At 44.4% G+C, this 24,686-nt stretch overlaps 1 protein-coding gene and 1 non-coding gene across 2 annotated transcripts in view; both read right to left on the bottom strand.

Moving 5' to 3' along the window:
* Window positions 1–16,131: 16,131 nt before the first annotated feature.
* On the bottom strand, window positions 16,132–16,244 carry TRNAL-CAA. The gene is made up of 2 exons: window positions 16,207–16,244; window positions 16,132–16,177 (listed from the first exon to the last, which is right to left on the bottom strand). It is a non-coding gene; the product is annotated as a tRNA-Leu (tRNA).
* Window positions 16,245–20,657: 4,413 nt separating this feature from the next.
* LHFPL1 (lipoma HMGIC fusion partner-like 1) overlaps window positions 20,658–24,686 on the bottom strand; it is a 30,294-nt gene continuing 26,265 nt past the window's right edge. Inside the window, 1 exon segment of the mRNA XM_019540462.1 lies at window positions 20,658–20,802. Coding sequence (XP_019396007.1) covers window positions 20,658–20,802 — 145 coding nt within the window.

Raw genomic sequence — 24,686 nt, 5'->3', positions numbered from 1 at the left:
TAAATTATCTGTGTCTCAGCTTGCCATATAGTGTCTGATAATATCTCTTCTCTCCACCCTTTTCCTTTCACATGGGGAGAGAGGAGAATTGTCAGTAGCCCCAAAGCCTGGGAGCAGAGAAAGCAAGGTCTAAAATGGAGCCAGGAGAAGATAAGTGCTGAGGTAAAAACAGGAATTGTGTTGTGCAGGGTCTTGATGAAGGGTTCAAATTTTATGGGAAGTTTCAGCTGCTGTAAATCAGACATGCCAGCCTGGCTCCATTGACTCCAGCAGAGCTGTGAGTTCCCATCTGGTGACAATACTCGATTCACTCGGTGAGTAGTCTATTTCTCTTGCCTCACCTTTGTGCAAGGAATGTGGTCACAATTAGGGAAGAAACTGTAAAGAATAATAAATAAATTCATGCACAAAATAAACAAATCTGTTCCCTATGAGCAGCCCCTTACATTGACAGCTTCTGTGCATCATCAAGGACACATTTCAGTTGATTCCCTCTGTTGCTTACCATCACATTGTCAATTAAGGCTACAAGCAATAGAAAGCTTGGCAAAGGGGTTTTATATGTGCTTACTGATCTGGTTTGATCTCTGCCAAAACCTCATTAACCATAAGGCAATCAGCAAGCTGGCAAGATGGAGTTTCAAAATAGGGGCAAGATCAGGAACAAGCTGCTAATGCAAATCCAAATTCTAGCCTCCCCTAGCATGAATGTGGTGGATCTCCTGTTCCAGAACAGAGTTACCATGGAATAAAACCAGTATGAGTGAGATCAGAATGAGGCCCGCACACTTCTTGCTGTCAAACAACTTGCCACTGAGCAGCACAGTACAGTGTCACATTTCCATGCTTATTTTCCCCCTTATAGGTGCTATTAATATCTTAAAACAAAGCTTCGTCTCTGTATTCCTGGCAAAAGAATTAAGCACACCTTTTTGGGATGCGAGGAACTTGATTATGCTAAATTCAAGGTCACATTTCTGGCCTATGTTTATAAGAACATGAGTTTTCATATGCAGCGCTTACGTGTGCGCAATGCTAGATGACCACAGATCTCCAGCTGGTGCCAAGTCAAGGGAGATGATCATCAGCCCCAAGCAATAAGCAGGCTTCTGAAGGTGGGTGCCAGTGCGATGCGTCTGCATGGCTACGCAAAGCTGAACCCCTGAGACTTCAGCTCCTGCCTCCCCTTTGCAATTTTTTTCAGAGGTTTATTATTCAGCGCCATGTTTGTTTCTCTTTCTTTCCTGTTGAGCATGTCCCTCTTGCTGATCTGATGGCTTGCCAACAAACCTTGTTTTTATTTAAGGCAGCTGGGATGGGCTGTGAAAGCTGGGCCACTCACTACTAGAGCTTCAGTGGGAAGGAAAATGAACTTGGAGGTGTCTGAGTCAAGGGTGCAGCATCTCCAGTAGTCAGTCACAATGCCAGGAGAGGGATGTCCAGTTGCAGCAGTGGTGATCATAAAGTACAAGACACCAGGCAGAACTGAGCAGACGCCCCTCTCCCGCAGAAGTGTGAAGAAACAACCTTAAACCAGCACCAGGAACCTTAAACCACATCAAGCTTGCTAATACAGTGGCAGCGGAGTGTCTCAGTACCTCTGGCCCAGCGTATCCCCCGCACCTCATTCACCTGAGTCCATTGACATGTTCTAGAGCCAGAAATTCACCACTGAGGACTCCAGGCTCATCTCTAGCAACTGCTTTCAGGACCACAAAAGTGAGAAGTTTCAAAAGTAGGCTCTGGGGAGAAGCCAGAGCAGACTGGAGTGTGCTTAAGAGGACTACTGTGGATGGGGCTTGTTCAGGCTCTTTAGTGCTACAGAAGAGACAGTGCCTTATTACCCGAGTGGTAGTTGGCCTTGGTTGTGGGACTTTAAGTACATTTTGAAGGATGAAAGAATGATTCAGTGAGAAAAGCACAGAACTTGGAGTCATGCAATCTCGGCCAGCTGCCACTTCTTCAGTGAATGGCTCTAGATAAGTTGATCTATCTGGACAAATCCTTTGCTGGTACTGATCAAGAGACCCCAATTAATAGGGGTTGGTGGAAGATTTGGACTTTCATGTTTGTATCTGCAAAACAGGAACAGCATTGGTCTCATGGGGATGTTGTAATTCTTCCTTCATTCATAAATCCTTCATGGATGGAAGCCACAGTAAAGATGCTATTTTGGACAACAAGGGGTTATACAACCCCCTGGTCATCTGCTGATATGAAGAAATTCCTTGAGTTACAGTAAGGTGCCGTTAAGAAGAACAGACCTCAAATGCAACAGTGATGAGAAGATGAATGGCTTTATCTTAAAAGAAACATTTACTTTGTGAAGTCAGCAATGCCTCTTTCACAACATGCAGAGATCTGGGATGTCTTTGTGATGTAGCTTACAAATGATAAAATAAATACTTTAAGAATAAATGCTGTCAAGAATCTCAAGCAAACCTGCATGACAAAGCTATTAGCCATAAAGGAGTTATGACAGAAAGGAAAATATGTTATCCAAAAAAAATGATAACCTTCAAAGTATCTAGAATGCAGCATTTTTACAGTGAAGAGAAAGAAATAACATATTGCCCTTTTTCCAGTCTATCAGTTTCTTTAAGTAAAATCCAAGGTTGCTAAAGGGATATCTATTTTTCAGAGGCAGAAGAGCAAACTGTGCAATGATCATATTTCATCTTATTGTTTAAATGTCCGCACAAGGCTTTTGATAGAAACATGTGCAGCCACTGGTTTATTGTACAATTAATGCTGTGCTTCTCTTTTCATAGAACAAGCCAAGCTGAATGTTTGAAAATCTGTAGTTTGAGATATGGACTTCTTTTCCACTAAACACTCTCTGGAGAGTGTTTTTTAACTTTATATGCCCTGCATCCTGCATTCCCATTCTGGATCATCTAAAAAGAAGCAGATTGACTAAATTAGTCTAACTCTGAAAGTTTTGTACTAAGTTAAACAATTTGAGAAGCAACCAGTGTTATCCCATCTGCTTTTTCATGCGTTCGACTTTGGTCTGACTCTTAAATAATTTTGGAGCACCCAAATGAAATGAATAATGTTTTATTGATATATGGGAGATCAGAATCAGGGTTCAACTATATGCAATGATCTGTAAATGTATCTCCATCAGAAACCCACAAAGTTGGAAAAGAATTGTCCCTAGAGGTTCCTTGCAAAGCTTACTGTCAGTGAGAAGCCCTGGGGCTGCGATAGCCTCTCAATCCCATAGAAAATCATCAGAATCTAGGATTTTTGATAGAAAATAATCATGTTAGCAGCCAACTTTTGTCCTCAGACACTTCCAACCTATTCAGAGCTTTGCTTTCAAGCTAACTGCTTTTAAAGACATAGTTTTTCAGGCTCAGAAGATTAGGGTCCACCGCTGGGGAATATTTTTCTGCATTCAGCATCTTCTATAACATTGCTACACTGGCCTGCTCATGATCTTTGTGCCTTTCTCCATTATTTGTAAGTACAGGCAAGTTATAACATTTCACACTTACAACATTTATAAATTGACACCGTTTCAACTTTATGACATCAGTTTCGACTTTACAATGCTTGATCCGACATCATGCCATGCCAGCAAACAAGTCTGCTGTGTCGCTCATCTCCTGGAGAACATCTGTCCAAACTTCCTTGGACTCTTTCTTTAAGAAAGCAGACACAACTCCAGAAAAACCTGCAGCCAAGACCCCAAGAAGACTCCAGCCAGTAGCCCTTCAAAAAGTCCAACCCAGAGCCTTTCAAAAAGTCCAGCAAAGTCACCTCAAAGAAGTCCTTCCAAATCAATGTGATTGCTATTTACAATATAAATACATTAATGTATCTATATTACTCATCTATAATTGATCGAATGCAAAATTCTGGGTTATTTTTGGTGAAAATGGGGTATTGGGCCTTGGTTCAGGAACTAATCCCCCATTAATAACATTGTTTCCTATGGGAAATCAGTTCCAAGTTACAACGTTTCAACTTAAGACAGTTTTCAGGAACCAATTGTGTTGCAAGTCTGAGGACTGCCTGTACATAAGTAGTCTGTGAGGTTTTGACACCCAATAATGTCATAAACAAAACACAGGGCCCAATTTTTCATACGCCAGCAATACACTGGTGTAATGTATGAGCTAGTTGTGGTTCACAGTGGTAGACCTGAGAAGGGAATGAGGCGCATACATTTTGACTTCTGTTTTCTGCTTCCTCTCCTAGGCAATGACCATACACATTCCTTGTTGGTACTGGCACATCTTTGTGGCGCATCAATATTTGGTTTTTTTAGCCTCCTGTGCTGCTGCTTCCTGAGGCCCGTCTGCATCAAAACTGATGCTCAGCATTAGCTGCACACACGCCTGGGGGCTAAGGCTGTGCTAACATTGCTGAAAGCAACAGGAAATTTCTTTCCTCAAGTTGGGTTTCCTAAGAAGAAAAGAGATAATGAACTGCTTGCATGGAGCTCATTCAACAGCCATGCCACTGAGCATGCAGGATTCATCATTAGGCTTAGACCTGAGTTTACTATTTCCCTCAAGCATCTAAGTAGAAATAAGAGAGCTGCATTCTTCACCACTCAGCTGTAAATCATTGAGCTCTTCAGTTTCTGGCTTGGGCTTAGGATGAAAAGGATGGCCTTCCATTTAAAAAGCAAGGCCCTGGGAGTCAAACAAGTTCTTTGTTCCCACTCTGGGGAAAACTTCATGTATAGTCTTGGGCAAAGCCAAAAACATTGGATGTGGGTGTTTAAGCAACTCAACATTTAAATAAAGTGCCTAACATGAAGCAGCCACACTTGGGATTGTTGAATTTAAGTTCTCTGAAGTTTCATGGCTCCCCTTGCCCTTAAATAGGGGATTACCTCATCATTTCAAGCTTTTCATAGGATAACACACTTTGTCCCCTGACTCAGTAATCCAGAAGGAACCTGGTTGTGATTTCCTCCACCCAGTCCTCTCATGGGTTTTCACCAGAAGGGGCATTCAAGTGATGCTTTTTTACATAACATGAATGGACCAATTATTGTTATACTAACAGCCTTCATTAAAATGATGCAGACTTCTTGCCACGTGAATTGTTTCTCATGTAGACACCAATACAGTCTGTGACAGTCATTGCAGATTTATTTAATTTTGTGAAAGAACAATACTCCTTTTGATTATAGTATTTTTCTCTCCAACTAGATCTGAAAGAATATAAAGGAGAAGCTAGTTGCTCAGAACTTTGTTAACAGCATTTGCCTCTAGACTACCAGGGGAATTAATGGGGTGGAGAATTGACTTTTCATCTCTTAAAACTCCATTATATATAACTCTTTTTGGAGAAAGACTCAAAATAAAAGCTATAAGCCCATGGCCTTTGAGGCAGAGTTCTTGCATTTTAAGCAGAATGTGCCTTGATATAGTTTAAGTTAAATTTTAAATAAAAATTTTAAATTTTAAAAAGGGTTAATGTTAACTGTAGTTTTGCTTCTCAAACTAAGGGACTGAACTCATCTGCATTTTCATAAATGGCATGGAAAAGTGACCTCACAAGACACAGAACTTTGCTAAGCAGCTCAAAGGTTAGGTCGAGTCATCAGCAAATCACAGCAACAGTTGATGGGATGGGAGAAGTAAATATTACTGCCAAACAGCCATTGCAATAATAATTTGTAGAATGACCTTCATCCCAACATTTCTCAAAGCATTCAGTAAATAGGAATGGTGTCATTCATCCCTAAAATGCAGTTACTTCTAGCATGTAGAGATTTGCAGCCATTTAGCAGAGAATAACAATGCTGTACCACAGTACCAGGCAAGATGCTAAGGAGAATGCCTCAGTCAATTTAATTTACTGCAGACACCACAGATGTGAATGAGACTCTTACAAAGTTTGCAATGACGGCTGCGTTCCACCACATTCAGGACAGGACTCTACTGCCCGTGGTATGATGCTGAGGCAGGGACGACATGAGGGAGGTCCTTGTTCAAATTCTGGCAGTGCAGAAGTGCTGGAGAAAGAGAGATCTTTGTTCTAACTGCAACAAAGACTGCAGATACCATTACCAGCATTTACATTATTAGCTCCCAGCCCTGTTCCTACTGAAGCTTATCAAAGTTTGAGTCAAGCTGCGCCCTCTACAGATAATAATGAGGGGGAGTTGGCAAAGTTATCTAAAACCCTGCCACAACAGGAGGGTGCTCAGGTTCTTCTCTTGATCCAGCCCACTAGTGGTTACTCAGACCCTAAAGGGAGACAGATGTATTCATGCTGATTCACTGTGGCAGGTGTAGCATGTTAGCTCTCCCCTGGATATATAAAGGCAGGGTTCGAGCTAGTCCCCCTGGGTGAAATAATCTAAGGTCTGAGCCAGGCATCCTAGCAACAGTCTGGGGAAGAGGATTGAGTTAAAGTCTATTATCTGGTGCTAGCTTGCCAGCAAAGCCAGGCTTAGGAGCTTGTACCCCTTTGCAGCATATGTTGACTGGGTTCTGGAAGAGGATAAGAGTAGCATCTGCTTACAACAACACTGATGGACCTTACTAGCAAATGCAGAATAGCCAGAAGCAGGGTACCCAGCTTGAGGAAAAAAGGACAAGAGATGAGATACTTCTTCACACAGGACCTGAACCTGTTTTTGACAGATTTAAATCTATAGCTTGCAGGCAGTAACTGGTGTCTCCTGGTAGTCCTCGGAGCTATAAAAGAGCTTCCCCAAAGTACTGTGCTCAGCCACATGATCTCTATCCCCCCCACCCCCCGGGTCATCACATTGCAAGGCTTACAGTACACTGAAGAAAAGGCTGAGACTAAATGTCCATTCCTGATGTTATTTGACCCCCACCTTCTGAGCAAATGGTATCATTTACATAGGGGTAAGGGCACTAATAAACCAATCGGCATTTTTGCCACTCATGAGCTACCCCAGAAAGTATAACTAAAGCCATATTAAATGGAGAGATTAAGATCCTTAGGTAAAGACATAAGTACTTGAGATGTTCTGGTCACTTGACTAAGTATTCTGGGATTTTTCCCTGCAAAGAATACCAAAGACAATGTAGAGCCAAGGAATAGATGCAGATTTGGTTTATGCCAGTGGCTGCATTGAGTTCCTCTAGGTTCACTTCAGTGTATCCCGTCGTAGTATAGGCTCAATGTGATTTCAGAATTTAGTCCTTGGCTATGGAGATTCATGTTTTACACCATCAGAACGATGACCAAGGAATAAAGAAGCACTCTTAGTCTAATCATTTTTGTAACTACATTATGTAGAGGAAGCAGTGATTGGAATTGGACCAAAATGAAATCCCGCTGCAGGAGGAAATAAAAACAGTTTACATGTGAAAAGACATTCTTTGTCTCTGTCTAAGCAAGCTCTCACATGCCAGCATCCTTCCCTAGTGGCAGGACACTGAGGATTCAAAGCAAAGATCAGTTTAAAAATGGATTGAAAGGAATCCCTGTGGAATAAATTAACTACCTCACCCCAGAAGGGTGATTATGTTCCTTTAATTTGTGTAATAGACCCTTTTACACTTAGGAAGGGAAGATTGGCATCACCCTCTGCAGCTGAGCACCATTAGTTTTTACTATTTATAACTGAAAGTGTAAGTGGATCGACCAGCTATCAAGGCATTTGATGATAATCATGGATCTGTTTCTATTAGACTGAAAACTCCAAATTAGACTGCAAATTCATTGGGCAGGAATCTGGTCTTCCTGTGCATTTGTTCATCTAGTATCTCGCACAGGAGAACCCCAAAGTTCTGATCTCCGGTCACATCCTGATCTGGGATTTGGGATATTACTGCAGTATGAATAATTGCCCTTTAACTAGGCAGCAGAAACAGGCCTGAGCCAGTGCCTCTGAATACACTGAGCTTTGGGGAACTTTGGGATCTGAACCTAGATTTCATACATATCTACTTATCTAGCTTTCTGTTCAGGCTTTTGCATAGCCCCATGGCACTTGGCGTACAGCAATTGTGTAATAAGCCAAAACATTCCCCTGGCTCCAGGGTTCAAACTACAGGGAAGCTTGAGGGGGCTGAGCCTCCCCACCCCATAAGAGACGAGAGCCCCCTCCATACAATTTGAAAACCATAACCTGGGGGAGGGGGTCTCAAATTTTATTAGGGCGTTGTGATGGGCAGCCCAATTATTTTTTTTGCATATCTCCCCACCAAGAGTCAAAGTGTAATTCGAACCCTGCTTTGCTCCAAAAACTCCCATGGTTTGTGGGATTTAAACCCCAGACATGTATACAGTTTGTAGCCCAGGCATATCTCTACTAAGACCCAATGTAATGTAATGATTCAGTGTCAGTTAGCCTATGTAGAGCATAGGGACTGTCGTTCAACAGAAGACTACAGCAGCAGGCTGCAGGGCTGATGTCTAACTGGCACAGCCTGCTACAGAGCCCACTGACCTACCAGGGACATAAATCCAAAATCTAGATTATATAGAATGAGATTATTAAAGACTATGTAGGCTGAGACCATTAAAGATCTCATGGCTGTGGCTGTTGTCTTGGCTGCGGTCATAGAGTTTGGGGGTTTTGTGGTCAATTCCTGCTGTACTAAATCCTCAGATGAAAGGTGATGCTACATGCTAGTTATTTCTTATTGACCATGACAACTATGGCAGAAGTTTCTGTTTCATTCTGGCAAATCAGACTGGTAGCAATGAGCTTTTTGTACAGTGGGTTCCAACAAGAACAACTTGGACTGGAGCTGGATGCAGAAATAACTGCATCCAAGCAGCTCTGTATCTGGTGTCAGATGAGCTAAATACATAAGCAAGAAAAAAAGGCATTTTTTCTTCCTAAGTTTTCCAAATATTCAGTAGGGAAGAGCTAGAATGTCTTCGGGAAGAGGGAGAATGGTCTGACTCCCTCATGCTAACCACATGGGTCCCCAATGGTTTCTTAGGGACTAGGGTTATTTTCTTCTTGGAAACTAACTAGACAGTAAAGGAGGAAGGATGGTAGGTAGAGAAGGCACTGGGTCTCCTACAGAGATAGGGGGTGCTGGGCCTGTGAAAACTACTATCAGGACTACCGGGTGCTCAAGCCTTCCAAGAAACTTTTTTTGTTTTAACTTTAGCTGGCAATTCCAGTTCAAATATTGGAACTGCATCCTAGTAGCCCCAGTAAGCAATTAGTTACTGGTTTCTGGAACATCTGGTCTTTCAGCTGAAAACAACTGAGGTTGATAGTAATTAGCAAAGATGAGTTAAAAATGAGAAATGAGGTAAAGGATTCCAGAATAGCTTTCAGGAATCTTCACTAAGGGTTTGGTAAACTGGCTTTCGTTCTCCAGTCCCAGAACCTGAACATGATGTAGTCCCCTGTGTGGCTCAAGCACAGACCTGAAGAATGGCTTGGTTGTTTGCCAACTCCTGGGTCTACCTCACGACAAAGCATTTCCAGTGCTTCCCCCTAGATTGTGTCCTGCCTGGTCTCCAAGTGGTACCGAATATCCCTGAAAGTCTGAATATCATATATAGTCATATGATAGGAATATCCCCTACATATCCCTTGGCCATGTAAGTAGCACAGATGAGAATAGACTAATATCTTTCCTAAGTACCTTTATTTCTTGGAAGCTACAATTAAGCACTTCTAATTTTTAAGCTGCTTAGGAGAATAAAGATAATTAGTAACAAGGTACACATGTAAGAACATGCAATTATAACCCAATGGGTTCTAATTTATGTCTTACCCTTCTGCGTGAAATTATTAATATAGCATAAGATGATTTATACCTAAATGCCTAGTAGGCAAAGTTAGCTCTGCATATTTAAAGCCCAGATAAATGACTACCTCTTAAAGGGATAGGAGGCTTACTAATCAGGCTGTCTCATAGATCAAACTAAACATAGACAGGAATGAAGTGAAGCACTTCTTAAAGGAATTCCTTTTATAAAAGAATGCTTCTTGACACCAAATGTTCGGTGCATCTTAGGGTAAAGTACCACTGAAAATTGTACTGGCAAGAGAAAGAGGCTGGTAAACGAATGAGAGCAAATATAGCTGCTGAAGAACCTGCGTAACCTGGTCCCTATCAATGCTAAGCAGTGAGCAGCTGGATTCCTCCACCCCCCTAAAGCTTCAGCTCCACTCCAGGCAGTGCATATTGTAACCCTGAAGCAAAGACTTGGCACATGGTCAAGGCCTAGATCTGAGAGAGAAGATCACAACTGTCTAACAAGGTGCCAGTGGAAAAGGTCCCTCTGGCTCTCAACACCTCCTGGGACTGGCAGCAGGAGTCCAAAAGCACACCCAAAACTTTGGGATGAAAGCAAGGGCTTTCATCCCCCCCAGGCCTCTATGTCCCCCTCCTAGTCCACTTGCATCTCCTCGGTCTTATCCCGATTAGACTACAGTCATCTCACTCTCATCCATGTCCCAGCCTCAGCTAGGAGAGCAAAGGCACTGAACCATCTGGGTCTGAATGAGAACAGTATGTTGTGTGTATCCCAGTGGCACTGCAGCCTCACTCACCTAACCCTCTTATTCACCAGCATTATGAGCATGGAGTGGGAAGGGGGACAAAGCAGAGCTTGCAGAGAGGCCAGATGGGTATTTTCCCCAACCCCAAACAGCAAGAGGAGCTGAATGCAGGTGTCTCTCTAGGGAGGAGGCCTTCCTTCATGGGGTAACAGGAGGGACTGCCTTTGGTCTGTCTGCAAGCTGGTCCTCTGGGTTCCTAATGCTATTTATGAAAATCAGGCCCTTGTCGCCACCCAATACCCCTGTGGGAGGAGGTCCCCAAGGAATGGTATAGGGACAAACTGCAGTTCAGGCTGCACCAAGCTGTCACTCTCCGCTCCTTAACTCAGGGCAGTGCCCACAGCCCCGCACTCAATTGCAAGTGGCCAGCGGTATATATAGGCATGATATATACCATCAAACCTTAGTAGACCCACATCCTCCTTATGCTCATCCTGATCAGCACTTCAGGTTATTACCAAAAAAAGTCACTTAGATGAGAACAAGGGTCTCTTTTGTGCCCCAGAGCAACCGAAAAGGGCATCTCTGTTCTTTGAAGCAGAGAGAGCAGAGAATATCTCTGCTCTATTTCTGGGCTGTCACCTGCCTCCCAAGGCAAAGCTGCATCACACTCAGCTCTCTCTGTGAGCTGTAGTCCTCGGGACTTTCTGTGCACAAACAAACAACAGGAAAATATTACGTGCTGAGCTGGACAGCATCTTCAAACATCCAATGCCAGGATGGAGAGAAGCTGTGGAGGCTTCTCAAAGGGTAGAGATTATTGAGGCACTATATCCTTAGTGAAGCAAAATAAGAAACTCCAGAATCCAAATCAGACCACTTGGTATAGGCAGCGTTAATATTAAAAAAAAATTATATGGAACAAAGGAAGGGGAGAACACTGGCTTGGAAGTTAAGAGACCAAGGGTCCATCCTGCCATAACAAGCCAAGCCCCCTTGGCGTGCCTTTCTTTGTACCTAGGGCTGTCTCTTACTTTGTGTACAGCCCTGAGACCAATCATGCTACCACACAATACTAGGCTAGACCCACAAAATAACTGAACAAAGCCTCCAACCAAGGACCTTTTTATATTTTTGGCCAATGCGCATGTACTTTTGCTGGTGCTGATTTAAGACAGCAGATCTTTGCAAACTATAGCCCCTATAGCTTTGCAGACACAGCTCTCTCATTACATCAGTCCCTCCCAAATAGCAGTGCTTGTCAGCTTCTCCTCTGGTGCCCTCACTGTAATGATTCGCCTTGTCCTTACTGTCTGCAAGTGTCATAGACACAGCCAGCAGATTTATTGTGTAGTGAAAGTGGCTCCACCATAGCCAGCACCCTGACTAAAGGGTGAAGGAAGAGGAGACAGCATGAAAAATATGACTACACAGGGTCTGAAACACACTGGCCGCTTCTGCCATGTTCTGTTCAGAGTCCCCAGGTCCCATCTACTCCAAGGAAAAGAGTGTCGTCTTAGCTCTGTCTAACTGAGGCCTTGTTTGCACTTCACGGTTTGCCAAAAGAAACTCATTAAAATAACTATTTTGGTATAAAATCTTCCAAAATAATTATTTCAGTATAAAACCACAGGGAATACTCATTCTAGAGTTACAGCGATTGATTTCATAGATTTCATAGACATTAGGGCTGGAAGGGACCTTGAAGATCATCAAGTCCAGCCCCCCGCCCCAGGGGCAGGAAGTCAGCTGGGGTCAAAGGATCCCAGGAAGATAAACATCCAAACACTTCTTGAATGAGTCCAGAGTAGGTGCCTGCACTGCTTCTGGAGGGAGTCTATTCCAGGTCTTGGGGCCTTGGGTAGTAAAGAATTTTTTTCTTATGTCCAGCCTAAAATAGTCTTGGAGGAGTTTATAACCAATGGTCCTTGTTTTACTCTGGGGTGCTCTGGTGAAAAGACATTCTCCCAGATCCTGATGCACACCCCTTCCGTACTTATAAGCAGCCACCAGGTCACCCCTGAGCCTGCGCTTTTCCAGGCTGTAGAGTCCCATGGCTCTCAGCCCATCTTCATAAGGCCTATTCCCTTGCCCTCTAATTATGTGCATGGCTCTCCTCTGGACTCTCTCAAGCTTCTCGACATCCTTCTTAAATTATGGTGCCCAGAATTGGATGCAGTACTCCAGCTGCAGCCTCACCAAGGCCGAGGACAGTGGGAGGATGACCTCCTGAGATTTACTTGAGAAGCATCTATGGATGCAAGCCAAAGTCTGGCTTACTTTACCAGACATTGCATTGGTGGCTCATGTTCATCTTGTGGTCAAACATGACCCCCAAGTCTCTTTCAGCAGTGGTGCTATAACTACGCTGCAGGTTTTCTTCCCCGAGGTGGAGTACCTTTCATTTATCTGTATTGAACATCATCCGGTTTGTATCCACTCACTTACTAAGTTTATCCAAGTCAGCCTGGATCACTAGCCTGTCCTCAGCTGTGAAAGCTATGCCCTAAAGTTTAGTGTCATAGGCAAACTTAGCCAGTGCGCTTCTGACACCAATGTCCACATCATTGATAATGTCCAGCTTAATCCGCTTTGGAGCTCTTTGTGTGAAGTCAGAATGGTTTGGGAAACTTCCACGTACAGACAAACCCCAGCTCAAGGTAACGTCCTAGTGCCGCGGTTCCCAATCTGCGGTACAGGTACCATCAGTGGTACACAGACAACCAGTCAGTAGCACGCACGAGTGACTGGTGTCTCCTGAATCTGGGGGGGCACCTGCAGAAGCCGCTGATGGCAGCAGCCCTGTCAGGGGGGCACCAGCCCTGCCAACAGTGTTGGTGTCGGCCACTGGGGGGGTACTGGCTTCGTCTGGGGGCACATGCACCTCTGTGCACCCCTACCAGTCGCCTATGGTGGTACGCATTAACAGATTTATTATAATTACTTTATATGACAAAAATTTGCTGATGGTACTGAGGTTGAACTGAAAAAGCTGGCGGTACTTAAGGTTGTATCATTTTAAATTGGCGGTGCGCAATCTGTCAGAGTTTGAGAACTGCTGTCCTAGTAGATATGAGAGAGGCTGCACTCTTCACACAGGTTATCAGGTCAAATAAAAGTCTATGCAGACACCTAGCCCGTAGTTTGACCTGCTATTTCCTATGCAGGCTGCCTTGTCTTCACTAGGATTTTACCTTGAGTGAATGAACTGATAATAAATACTGTGAGAAGAACCCATTATTATTCTTCACTTAGATAATATGTAAAGAACACACCTTTTTTTTCCTAGTGGAGGCCCGGGCCTGGGGAGCACACTGGTGGAGGAGCTCAGACATCCTTTCCATAAGATATAGGTGGTACTCCAAGCAGATCTGCTATTATAGTGGCTGATGTACTCATATAACGAGAGTGGACTGTCATAATTCTGTCACCGGGATCTTGTAAGATGCCTCTAGCAAGACGAAGCTTTCCAGTAGCAGCATGCTGGGTTTGTTCTTGGTGTTCAGGTCAGTTGTTGTTTAGAAAGGGCCGTAAGGAGGTGACCTGAAGCATACTTGTGTGCACCCCGCTGAGCTTTGCACTGCTACATGCAACCCATCAGAAAGTGCCCCGTCCTGTCCATTTTCGAATTCCAATTCAAATCCACTTCTCAAACTAGGCTGCCCTCTCTCCCTGTATTGCTGGGCAGGAAGCAGAGGGCCCATGGCTGATCTGTCTACTGTCCTTTGTCTCCACTGATGACAACTATTCCTGCATGGCACTCGATGAACTGCAGCTGGAGCCTGCATGTTCTGCAGCAATCGGCTTCCTGTCTAAACTTAGCCTGTTGTCTCTGTTTTGCAGCCATTGTTGCTAAAACACTGTGGTAGGGGCAGCATGCACTAATGCAAAGAACCTTAACTGGATGACAGATCTTCCTTGGCTGGAAGCGTCTGTGTTTCAGGTAGTAATTATTAATATACTGTGTGCACTACAGGGGTATGAAGCACCCTAACCGATGCAAAATGTATGGAGAAAGGATGCAAATAAGCAGGTATTAAATGCATTTAGTAATTGTGCTGTGCTTATTCACTCAAATTGAAGTCACAAAAAGCCACTATGTCGTTTCAGCCTGAGTGACTCTTTTTAGATGAGCAAAAATAAGTAAACAAAAGTCTCCCCGAGAAGGGGGGAAAGCAAAGTACCAAACTGCTTGGGTGCTGCTTCACGCCATGGCAGCCATGGCCAAGACGCTTCAAATGATGCAGAACACAGCTACCTGGCGACATTACCCCAGCAGCGAGATTGTCTCGAAGAGCGCAGCTCCTATTTACGTATCCAAATAAGTGGCACAGATTTCAGAAGGGGGAGCACTGAGGTCTTTGAACGGCTGGCTCCTTGAGTCGCTTCTCATTAAGGTATGAACAGCTTGTGCATCACAAGCTGTTTGAACAACACAGAACGCTGTTAAACCCTCTCCTGCAGTCTTAAGTTCCCTCATTTGCCTGAAGCCCATGGTTCCCAGATGCCCTTTTACTGCTTCGGGCACCCTGCAGATTGCTTGTCAGTCATTTTTGTCAAGGTGAGGGTGGGTTGAGGGGTTGGGGGTCAAGCATGTTCTTCCAACAACTATAGAGAAACAAAGACATGGAGTTACTGCTTCGTGTTTCACTTTATACAGAAGAGTTCAAACAGGCCTCAGGGTAAAAGTGAAGTGGATGCATTAACTTCAGCGGTAAAACTCTTCAGTGAGCATGCACTCAGGCCGCTTACGGCAATATTATTCCCTGCTTCTCTGGGCTTTTGCTGGCCTAGCTGTATGACTGCTTCTCCCCACAGATCACCCCATGGTACTACAAACCCAGCTGTGTCCAGGTCCATAAAAGGTGACTTTGGTTATTGAACGAATAGTTGGAAGTAGCTGGAGGAGAATTTGGTAAATATTGTAAATGTCCCCGACTAAAGAGGTTTCTAGTATTTACACTTTGCTCACACAGCAGCTTGGCTGCATTAGCAGTTGGGAGAACACACCAGCATCAAAAACAGTCATTGTTCTCTTAATTCCCTGATGCAATACTTAGAATACATCCATTTTTCTCTTAGGTGAATTATCTTGATGTAAAAGTTAGTCAAAAAAATTTAAAAATGGGACTTGATTAAGGAGTGGGGACTAAATATAACAAGGAGGCAAAAAGAGTTCAGAATTTTTTGCCTTTTCTTCCAGGGGGACTTTAAGAGGGAGTGACTGAGAAGCATCAATTCATTCCCAATGGAAACACGGACACTGGGACAAAAGCTTCTACGTACTAGATGGCACTAGACTGCTGGATCGAAAGGATCTTACATTAACCTGATGAGAGCCAGAAAGCTAGGCTGCTAGGGTCAGAAGGGACCTGAACAGATCATCGAGTCTGACCCCCTGCCTAGGCAGGACAGAGCACTGGGGCCAGATGACCCCAGCCAGGTGCCTGTCCAGCCTTCTCTCAAACACCCCCAAGGCAGGGGAAAGCACCACCTCCCTTGGAAGCCCAGTCCAGATTCTGGCCACCCTCACCGGGAAGAAAGAAGGTCTTCCTGACGCCCAGCCTAAATCTGTCAGTTTGCGACCATTGTTCCTTGCTACCCCACGAGGTGCCCTGGCGAACAGAGCATCTCCGGTTCCTAGGTGTGCCCCCCAATGAATCTGTAGGTGACCACAAGGATCCCCTCTCTTGTGGAAAAATGCATGTCAGGAGTGGGATTTGAACCCACGCCTCTATACAGAGACCAGAACACTCACTGGCATGGGAAGGCAGTTGTGCCTTGAGTCTGGCGCCTTAGACCACTCGGCCATCCTGACACCATGATGACATCCTCCCCATGGGACCCAATAGGACAAGGACTATATGCTGGGAAGGTGGGGGCAGGAATTAAAGGAATAGTTTACATTGCCAGCACATATTTTACCTCAAGCACCCAAAGCAAAGTACACAAGCATGAATAGTTAATACTCCAGAAAAGTCACAATTGTGTCATAAGCATCCACAAGCTGAAATACACACTCACTTCAGCAGTTCACTGCATTGTTCAGTCTCCTCACAGACTATTAGGAATGCAGGTGACAGACTGCATGTCTTAACTAGCAGTGTTGTAGCCATGATGGTTCAGGTAATATAGAAGAAGCAGGAGTTGTTTGCTAATATCTTTTATTGGACCCACTGTATAGTCAGGAATGCTGTTCGGCAAATGTTGGCATTTTGTGCCCAAAAGCTCATCTAACATCTGTCCTGGCTGCGTAGTTGGTCCAACAAATGATCTTATCAATCAGATCCTGTATTTGTCAAGCAAATTATTTTTTGATGACTAGCTTATCTAGTTTAGATTATTTTCATTATTTTAAATGAGATCCAGGCCCTACTGTTCTGTGTGCTATGATAGAACAAGCAGAAATGGTCTCAAATTGCGCAAGGGAAGTTTAAGTTAGATATGAGGAATAACTTTCTGACACAGAGGGTAGTAAAGCACTGGAACAGGCTACCCTGAAAGGTGGCAGAGTCTCCATCCTTGGAGGTTTGTAAGACCTGGCTAGACAAACCCTTGGCTGGGATGACCTAGTTGGGGATGGTCCTGCTTTGAGCAGGGGATTGGAGATCTCCTGAGGTCCCTTCTGACCCTCATTTTCTATGATTCTGTGTGTTAGACAAACACACAGCAGAGGACATTTACTTCCCAAGAAACTGAATCTATGTGCTTCCTGGAAACTTTACATTACCAATGAAATCATCTCACTGAAACCCCTGAGACATTTTCATTCTCATTTTTTATTCCCATGCAAGTGGGCTGATCCTCATATTGCAGAAAATAAGGGAAACCCTTTGTTAAGAGAGGGCCATTTCACTGATAGCACAATCCCTCAGGGAGTTGACTGTATAACCACCCAGAAAAATTCCTTTGGTCTTGTAACTTTGGTCTCTTGGGGGAGAGTGTAATAGAAAATAAAAGCCAGGAAAATGCCATAGCAAGACTCAAACTACAGCTTTTCAGTCCTTCTAATCTCTGGTTCGTAGATACCAGCTATAAGGACAGGCATCTTAGAAGTATCTCAGAGAGATGCAAGTACACTGGGCACAGGACAACCAAGACAGCCCTACAGCAAAGTGGTTATATTATTACTATTATTATTGACTATTATCATCCACATTTACTTAAAGAGCACCCCAGATATTCTACAACTGAAATTCCCTGCTGTGCCAAATTTTTACAGTGTCTGCGTTTTGTCAGAAAGCTGACTCTCAGATCTTCAAGGAAGATATACGCTCTTCTGGCACAGTTAAGAAGAGCCATGGAGCAGTCTCAATTTTGCTAAGTCGCCATGGTTCCTAAAAGTCTATCTGTGTCAAAGCACTGCACGCTCTTGCCCTAACGTGCCCTCTGTGGCTGAGTGTGGAGGTTCAGCGATTACCCGGGTCAGCTGTGCATCCGTGGAGTCTTTTATGCCTGGGGAATTCCACACTGGCCAGTCCAGGCTGTTCTCCAGCTCAAAGCAGTGCAACGGGACAACAATATAAATGAGAATCTGGTCTGGTGCATTTATTTTATAGCATTGCCCCATTATTGTTAAGGTCTCCTGCTCATTGTGAACATGGACAACTAAAGCATGTAAAGTGAGTCAAGCAAATGAGCATCAAGAACAGCCCATTTGCCGCCTTTCAGCTATATTTGAAAAGGCATCTGCTGCTTTTAAATGTCATTAAGCCTCTTTAACTTCTCCCTGGCCAGCTGAGTTGCAGTGCAGGAACAGAAAGAGATTGGTGTATGCGAGCCCACGGGTTTAGGGAGGCTAGTGCAGTGAAATCACTTAAACCACTGAACTCACTGAAGCTTAATGCACAACAGCAGAAAAAATGAGAGGGGCCATGGGCACAGCTGAAGGAAAGGATGCACACTGAGAACTGATACTCTCACAGTGGAATGGCTTTCATATTCCCAACTGAAATGTGGCCTGCAGCCTGGTCACGGATCATTTTTTCACTTACCCGGTGAGGCAGGGGGGCATGCCCTGATGGCTCCAAGCACCCAGCACATGCTGGGTGTAAACTGCTCCAGGGCCAGTGTCAGGTGGGGAGTTTGACTGGGGTGGTACACCTAACAAACCATAAAGCAGATGTCCTAAGTTGAGCTCAGGAAGGACAGAAACCTCCCAGGGGGCAAAAACTCGCTTGATCTTGATTTTCAGTATGAATACAGACCGTGAAAGCGGGGCCTCACGATCCTTCTGACTTTTTGGGTTTTAAGCAGGAGGTGTCAGAAAAGTTACCACAGGGATAAATGGCTTGTGGCAGCCAAGCATTCATAGCGATGTCACTTTTTGATCCTTCAGTGTCGGCTCTTCCCATCATTGTGAAGCAGGATGCACCAAGGACTGGATTATTCACCCACTGATAGGGAACATGGGCTAGGGTTAGCCCATCGTGGGACAAGTTAGCTTTACCCTGCTGATGATGTGTTGTTGCAATAGTAATCCTGCTCAGTACGAGAGGAACCGCAGGTTCAGACATTTGGTGTATGTGCTGGGCTGAGGAGCCAATGGGCGAAGCTACCAGTTGCTGGAGTTACAATCTGGCATGCCGGCAGAACTGGGGAAGTGGGAGTCAAAAATCAAAATCAGTACACAATGACTGGTCCACACAGTCATGCTCCTGTTTGCAAAAGAGAAGCCTTGCGAGTGACCAGGCAGCCAGGTAGCTAAATCCACTCCCTAAGGGAAAAAGCAGGGATTCTTCCCTGCTTCTACAAAGACTATGCGAACTGCCAGGCTTGGAAAGAAGGCCCTTCAGCAGAGACTCATTAAGAGGCAGCTCTCAGGGGTCCAGACTCCATCTAAAACACAGTTGTGAAATATAAGGCCAGATTCTTTTTTTTTTTTCCATCAAATACTGATGGGGAGGTTTAGTAAAGCAAGTCCATAGCTAGCGCCTGTGCAGAGTCACTGCACGCAGCACGTTTGCTAGTGCTCTGTCCAGCCTGGCTCTACGCGTTCCAGGCGGCAGGGTCTCCGTTCCCACCTGCGGGAGATCGCTCCGCAGTCAGGAAGTGGCTCAGAGCTTCCTTCGTTTGTCACAGTTATACTTACTCAACTTCCTGCTAAGCGTTTACACTTTCAAATATTTTCCGATGACAATTATATCCCTCCAATAAACACTGATTAGTTGGTGTTTATCCAAACTATACATATTTGCTATAGGATTTTTCACTCTTCCTGGTCCCTTACAGACTGATTCCTGTTGCTCTTCTCTCAGCTCCAGCAGGTTAGTGTGTTTCTAATAACTGCAGTGCCCAGAACTGAAAGGTTTATGAGGTTCAGTTTTCCCACTCCAGGAGATATTGAACTTTTCTAATATCCATTACAATATGTGATTGTTTAAAGCCACATAAAAATGTCACTGCTTTCTTCTGTAGGCTATAAAACAGAGACAGAGTCCAGAGCCTGTAAAATATGGAAGTGCTACTTCGACAAATTCGCAAAGAATGAAGAAGTCCCTCTGGTTTTTGGACAGCTCATCTCACACTTGTTAGCTGTGTCATCCCTACAAAGTTATTAATTCTGCACCATTTGTTCAATACTTATTAACCCGAACTCAAGATGAACGATGACATTTGGTTGTCTGCAGGTACCTCCAGAGGTTCTCCTTTGCCAAGCATTAGGACTTCTTCCTAATGTAGCAGACCTCTGGCAGAAACTTTGGCAACCTGACGTTTTGGTCTAGATTTGAAGGATGCCAGTTATGCCACTCCCGGCATCCACAAACAGCACAGAGCTCTGTCACATACTTAATCAGAAGTGCTATATGACTAGACAATAATAATCTCTTCTAATGCTAGGTCTTATGCACCACTAAATGTGGGTTTTGCTCTGACAGGCATGTCAATGGTTACAAATCATGATCTGTAGGATGCTACAATAACATAAATGAAAACATGGAAGCTTGTTCCACTACAAGGGTTAAAGACATACATCTGTGTTATAAGTCCAGAACATGGCTTTCATTGAACTTTGTAGTATACTGCCACTGATGAAATCCTCTGTGGTAACAAGAGAACCGTGCTCGGTAGGCGGTCTTGACATTCCCGAGACCCTGCAACCACCCTGGAGATCATCAGTTCAGGACTCCACAATGCTGCAGCGCAATCTGTCCACCCCTTGCGACCAACCTTATTTGCAGTTCATGGAGAAGCCCACGCTACAAGCCATCCTATTCTACCCAATCTTGGTTCAGAACTGGAGAATCTTCTTCCTTCTTGGTTGCCTTACGGGTTTGGGATCTTTTCCAACAAAGCATGAGAGCCAGGTATAGATCAGCATAGTCATCGCTGCCCCACCTCCTGTGCAGTAAAGTGCCCCGCCAAGCTTGCAGGTTCTCATGGAGGAAGAAAGAAGAGGACATTGAAGAACCAGGGATGTGCTGGTGTGCAGTCACTCAGTCAGAAAGCAGTCCTGCATTGTGTTTGTGCCTCCTTGGCCTAGTGAGGAAAATAAAACAGCTACAGCCTGGCACACCGAGAACACCACCAGCTACAAACAGTGTCTTGACTTCTGAGGTCCTTCACAGCCTACTCCCATCCTACCAGTCATTCCTCACACCCTCTGGGGATGTCAATGCTGCCGGCGAGGCCAGTCTTCTTCAACCACTCATGACATTTCCAAACAAGCCCCTTCATGCCTTCTCCAATGCTGCCCCTCTTTTGGGGGAAGAGGTCCACATAAGCACCTACAAAGCTACATCATTATCCCCTTCCTTAAAGCCCTCCTTACAACACTCCCCTGCCACAAAACCCACAAAATTCCCAAATGCTCTTTCTGCAATAGCATCTCATGGTCTTCGCCCCACCCCAGTAGGTGCCGTATACACACAGGATAGAGAAATGGTTTGCTCTGCCAAATATTTTACAAACCCAAGCAGATATAAGTGGAGTTATACCAGAGCAAAGCTGGCACAATGCACTGGAGACTCTCATTTCATTTTTTTGACACAGTTATATTGTGTTGTTAAAGCTTTCCTATTTACCCTTGAATTATATCTGCTGCAGAGCCAAGCACAGGTTTTCCAGAGGAAACTAGTATTTGGTTGCCTTGAACTGGTGAGGCAATGCAGGCAAAAATCACACAATGGCATCTGGTCTTCTGAGAGGGTGCATGGAAATCCATACAGCCGCCAGGAAGAGAACATGGCCTGTCACTGCAGTCAGCGGAGGCCCAGGAGCTGGCTGCCTTGTCTTCTAAACTCCTCATGGCAGCTTGGATTCGACTATTTGGACTGATGCATGGAGCTCCCATTGGCTGCTGCATGAGTGGAGAGGAATAGCAGATGCAAGATGTGGACTAGAGTTGAGAATTTTGCCATGAAAGGACAGCAAGTAAACTAAGGCTGGAGATAAACTCTCTGGTAGAGGTGGTCTACGTCTACGTTACAGTGAGCAGAGAGACTACAAGGACACTGATAACATTTCCATACCTAGAACCTCTGCTTCTGTGTAAGGGAAAAGCTGCTCATAATCCAATCCCCAATGTTATTTCATACTGAGTTTTAACAGCAACTCGGATCCCAAACAGCCGTGAGATAAAATTAAGTTGTATAGTTTGACAAGCATAGTCGGTGAAATAATTTTCCAGTTAAGGGAGTTACGGCATAGCTCATACCTTCAAGACAAGCATGTATAGGACAAGATTAGCCTGGGGTTCGGTGCTTGCTGAGGCAGGCAAAGTGATGCCTGTAGCTCTGTCTACGATGCTGTGTGTCCACACCACCGGAGATGCACCATCTGGTGGTTTAGAACAATTATATTCTTCAGTCTACCTCTGGATAGCAGTTTATTACCAAATATCATGCAGTACATACATATTCATTTATAGCAAACCATTGCCATTGTTTATGGCACTGTAAACTTACAGAGGAGGAAGAGGTTTGATACCAGTTTGTATTACCCAGAAATACCCTGTACTATTTGCTGTAATTACAAGGTAATTCTATTAGAAGCAACATGACCTATCTACTTTAATTCAGATATCTGCATTAACTCAGATACTTTATATATATTTTGTGATGAGACTAAGTCATAGGGAAGTAGGGCTAGAAGGGACCTCACAAGGTCATCTAGTCCAAGCCCTTGACTAAATCATCCCAGCCAGGTGTCGGTCTAACCTGCTCTTGAAAACTTCCAAGGACGGAGAGTCTATGTTTTCTCTAAGTAGCTCGTTCTAATGCTTGACCACCCTCATAGTCAGAAATTCCTCCTAATCTCTGACCTAAATTTCCTCTGCTGCAGCTTAAGGCCATTACCCTGCAGTGCTGGTCCCTGCTTGATATTAGCAGCCCAGAAAGTAATGTCTAAACTCAATGAGTCACTACTGTGGCCCCGATTTTACAACCAAGATGACACAAAATGTGTTGGGATACCTGATCCCAGAACCTCATCGCAGAGCAATGAATAGCTCTCATTTCAAGAAGCCCTTTTTCAGTCATGGGCACTGCAGGTAGCAATAGGGCTTGAAAAGTGCATTAATAATGGTCAAAGCAAGCACATAATGTCCTAACTCAAGAGTGGTATCTCACCCAGTGTAGGAATGAGGTAAAGACATAGCTCTGATCTGGGCTCTTCGTTTAAAGCCTGTTGTGTTGGATTAGTTTTTCTCTCATCAGTGTGAAAGCTTTGGGGCAGACACTGTAAAATTGCCAAAGGATTCCCCCAAAGGAAAATGTGAAACAAATGATCAATCTGAAAGTAAAAGACTCCAGCAGCAAAAATGCAGCGCATGAGCCACATTTCAAACCCTTCAGAGTTTGATTGAAATTGCACTGGGGAGGAGGGCGGAGGGAGTTGGATTGCGCTGATCTCTGATTTAAAGACATCTGCTAGAGGCAACCCCTCCCTCCCCCCCGTTTTCTCTCTTTGGTTTAGCAGAAACCCAGACCATAAAGCAAGCAAATGGACAAGCACCTAGTCCCAAAGAACATCCTTTCTGAAGTGCTGCCTCCTGCTTGTGGATTAGTCTTATTATGAGCAGTATTGTGCAGGGAGCTGTAGTTAGCCATGTCAATCTGAAGTCAGGTAGAAGCATCCACCAAGCCCTGTGCTGTCAGACACCCTCCACCACCTGGCTAAAATATCTCACTGCAAAGTACAACCGTGCAAACACTGATAAAAGACTTCTAAACTCAGTCCTAGCAAACATCCATTTTCATGTTTTCAAGGACAGACGTGCAGGTCTTCCTGGGATTGTATGGGTAATCTGCCCTGATGACGGGCAATGCTGGTCTCTGCTGGAAATCAGCAGGCATTAAGGAGATGTCAGCCAGCTAAGCTGGATTCTGTCATTGGCAAACGCAGCCCCATAAATACCTTGTACATTTTTACTATCCTCTGAGTGAGGCAAGTAATGTGTACTTTGATGTTATCTGCACTGTCGTGCCAACAGTCAGATTTGTCTGGTTTAATCGTTTAGCACAGGCCTGTTCCAGTGGAGTGTGTTGCTCCATGCGTCCTCTTTGTTTAACTAAATACTACATCCACTCTTGTTATTCTGCTTGGCTGTTTATTTCATTTATTCATTTCTCTGCCTTGTTTACCCTGCTTGGATAAAGGCCCGAGGAAAATTTTCTATCCAGGATGACTCCAGTGTCTGTGCTTACTTAAATGCATTACAGCAACCACAGGATTATCTGTCTAAATTTCCCTTTCTATGGGCCTAGTCATCCTGCTTGGCATAAGGAAGTGCACAAAACAATGCTGCTCTATATAGTGAGGACCCAGAGCCCTCTCAATGCCATCTGAGGGGAGCCAGGAGCAAGTGTGGTCTAGGTTCATGCTGACAGAAAAGGAGACAGCAGCCTGCCAAGTGTGGTGAATGCTGATCATGATTTGATAATCTAGATGCCTTAGTCTGAGCATGAGAAGCAAAGATGGGTAAAACAGACAAAAGATGCTGTGATTAGCCATTCAAATTTCCCAGAAGGGGACACAAGGGCCATAGATTAAAGGTCAGCAATAATCTTGATTAGCTCTCGACAAACAAGGCAAAACATTGTCCACAAATATCCTTTTGCACGTTGAACTGAGTTTTGTTTAGAAGGGTCTCCACTTCCCCTGGACCACACCAGTGGGTAAGTATTTCAGCAGGAATGGTCATGGCAGTGGCAACTTTTAAACAAGCGTTACAAAACATTGAGGAAAAGCACATTCCACCCTCAGGATCACAGGAGCTCACACAGGAAACATGCTCCAAAGGATCGTGTTTTCATCCAGG

This window comes from Crocodylus porosus, unplaced genomic scaffold (genome assembly GCF_001723895.1).
Source record: "Crocodylus porosus isolate Cpor-Errol unplaced genomic scaffold, CroPor_comp1, whole genome shotgun sequence".
NCBI lineage: Eukaryota > Metazoa > Chordata > Crocodylia > Crocodylidae > Crocodylus > Crocodylus porosus.
The sequence above is the reverse complement of the archived record's forward strand: the minus strand, read 5'-3'. Positions and strand labels throughout refer to the sequence as shown.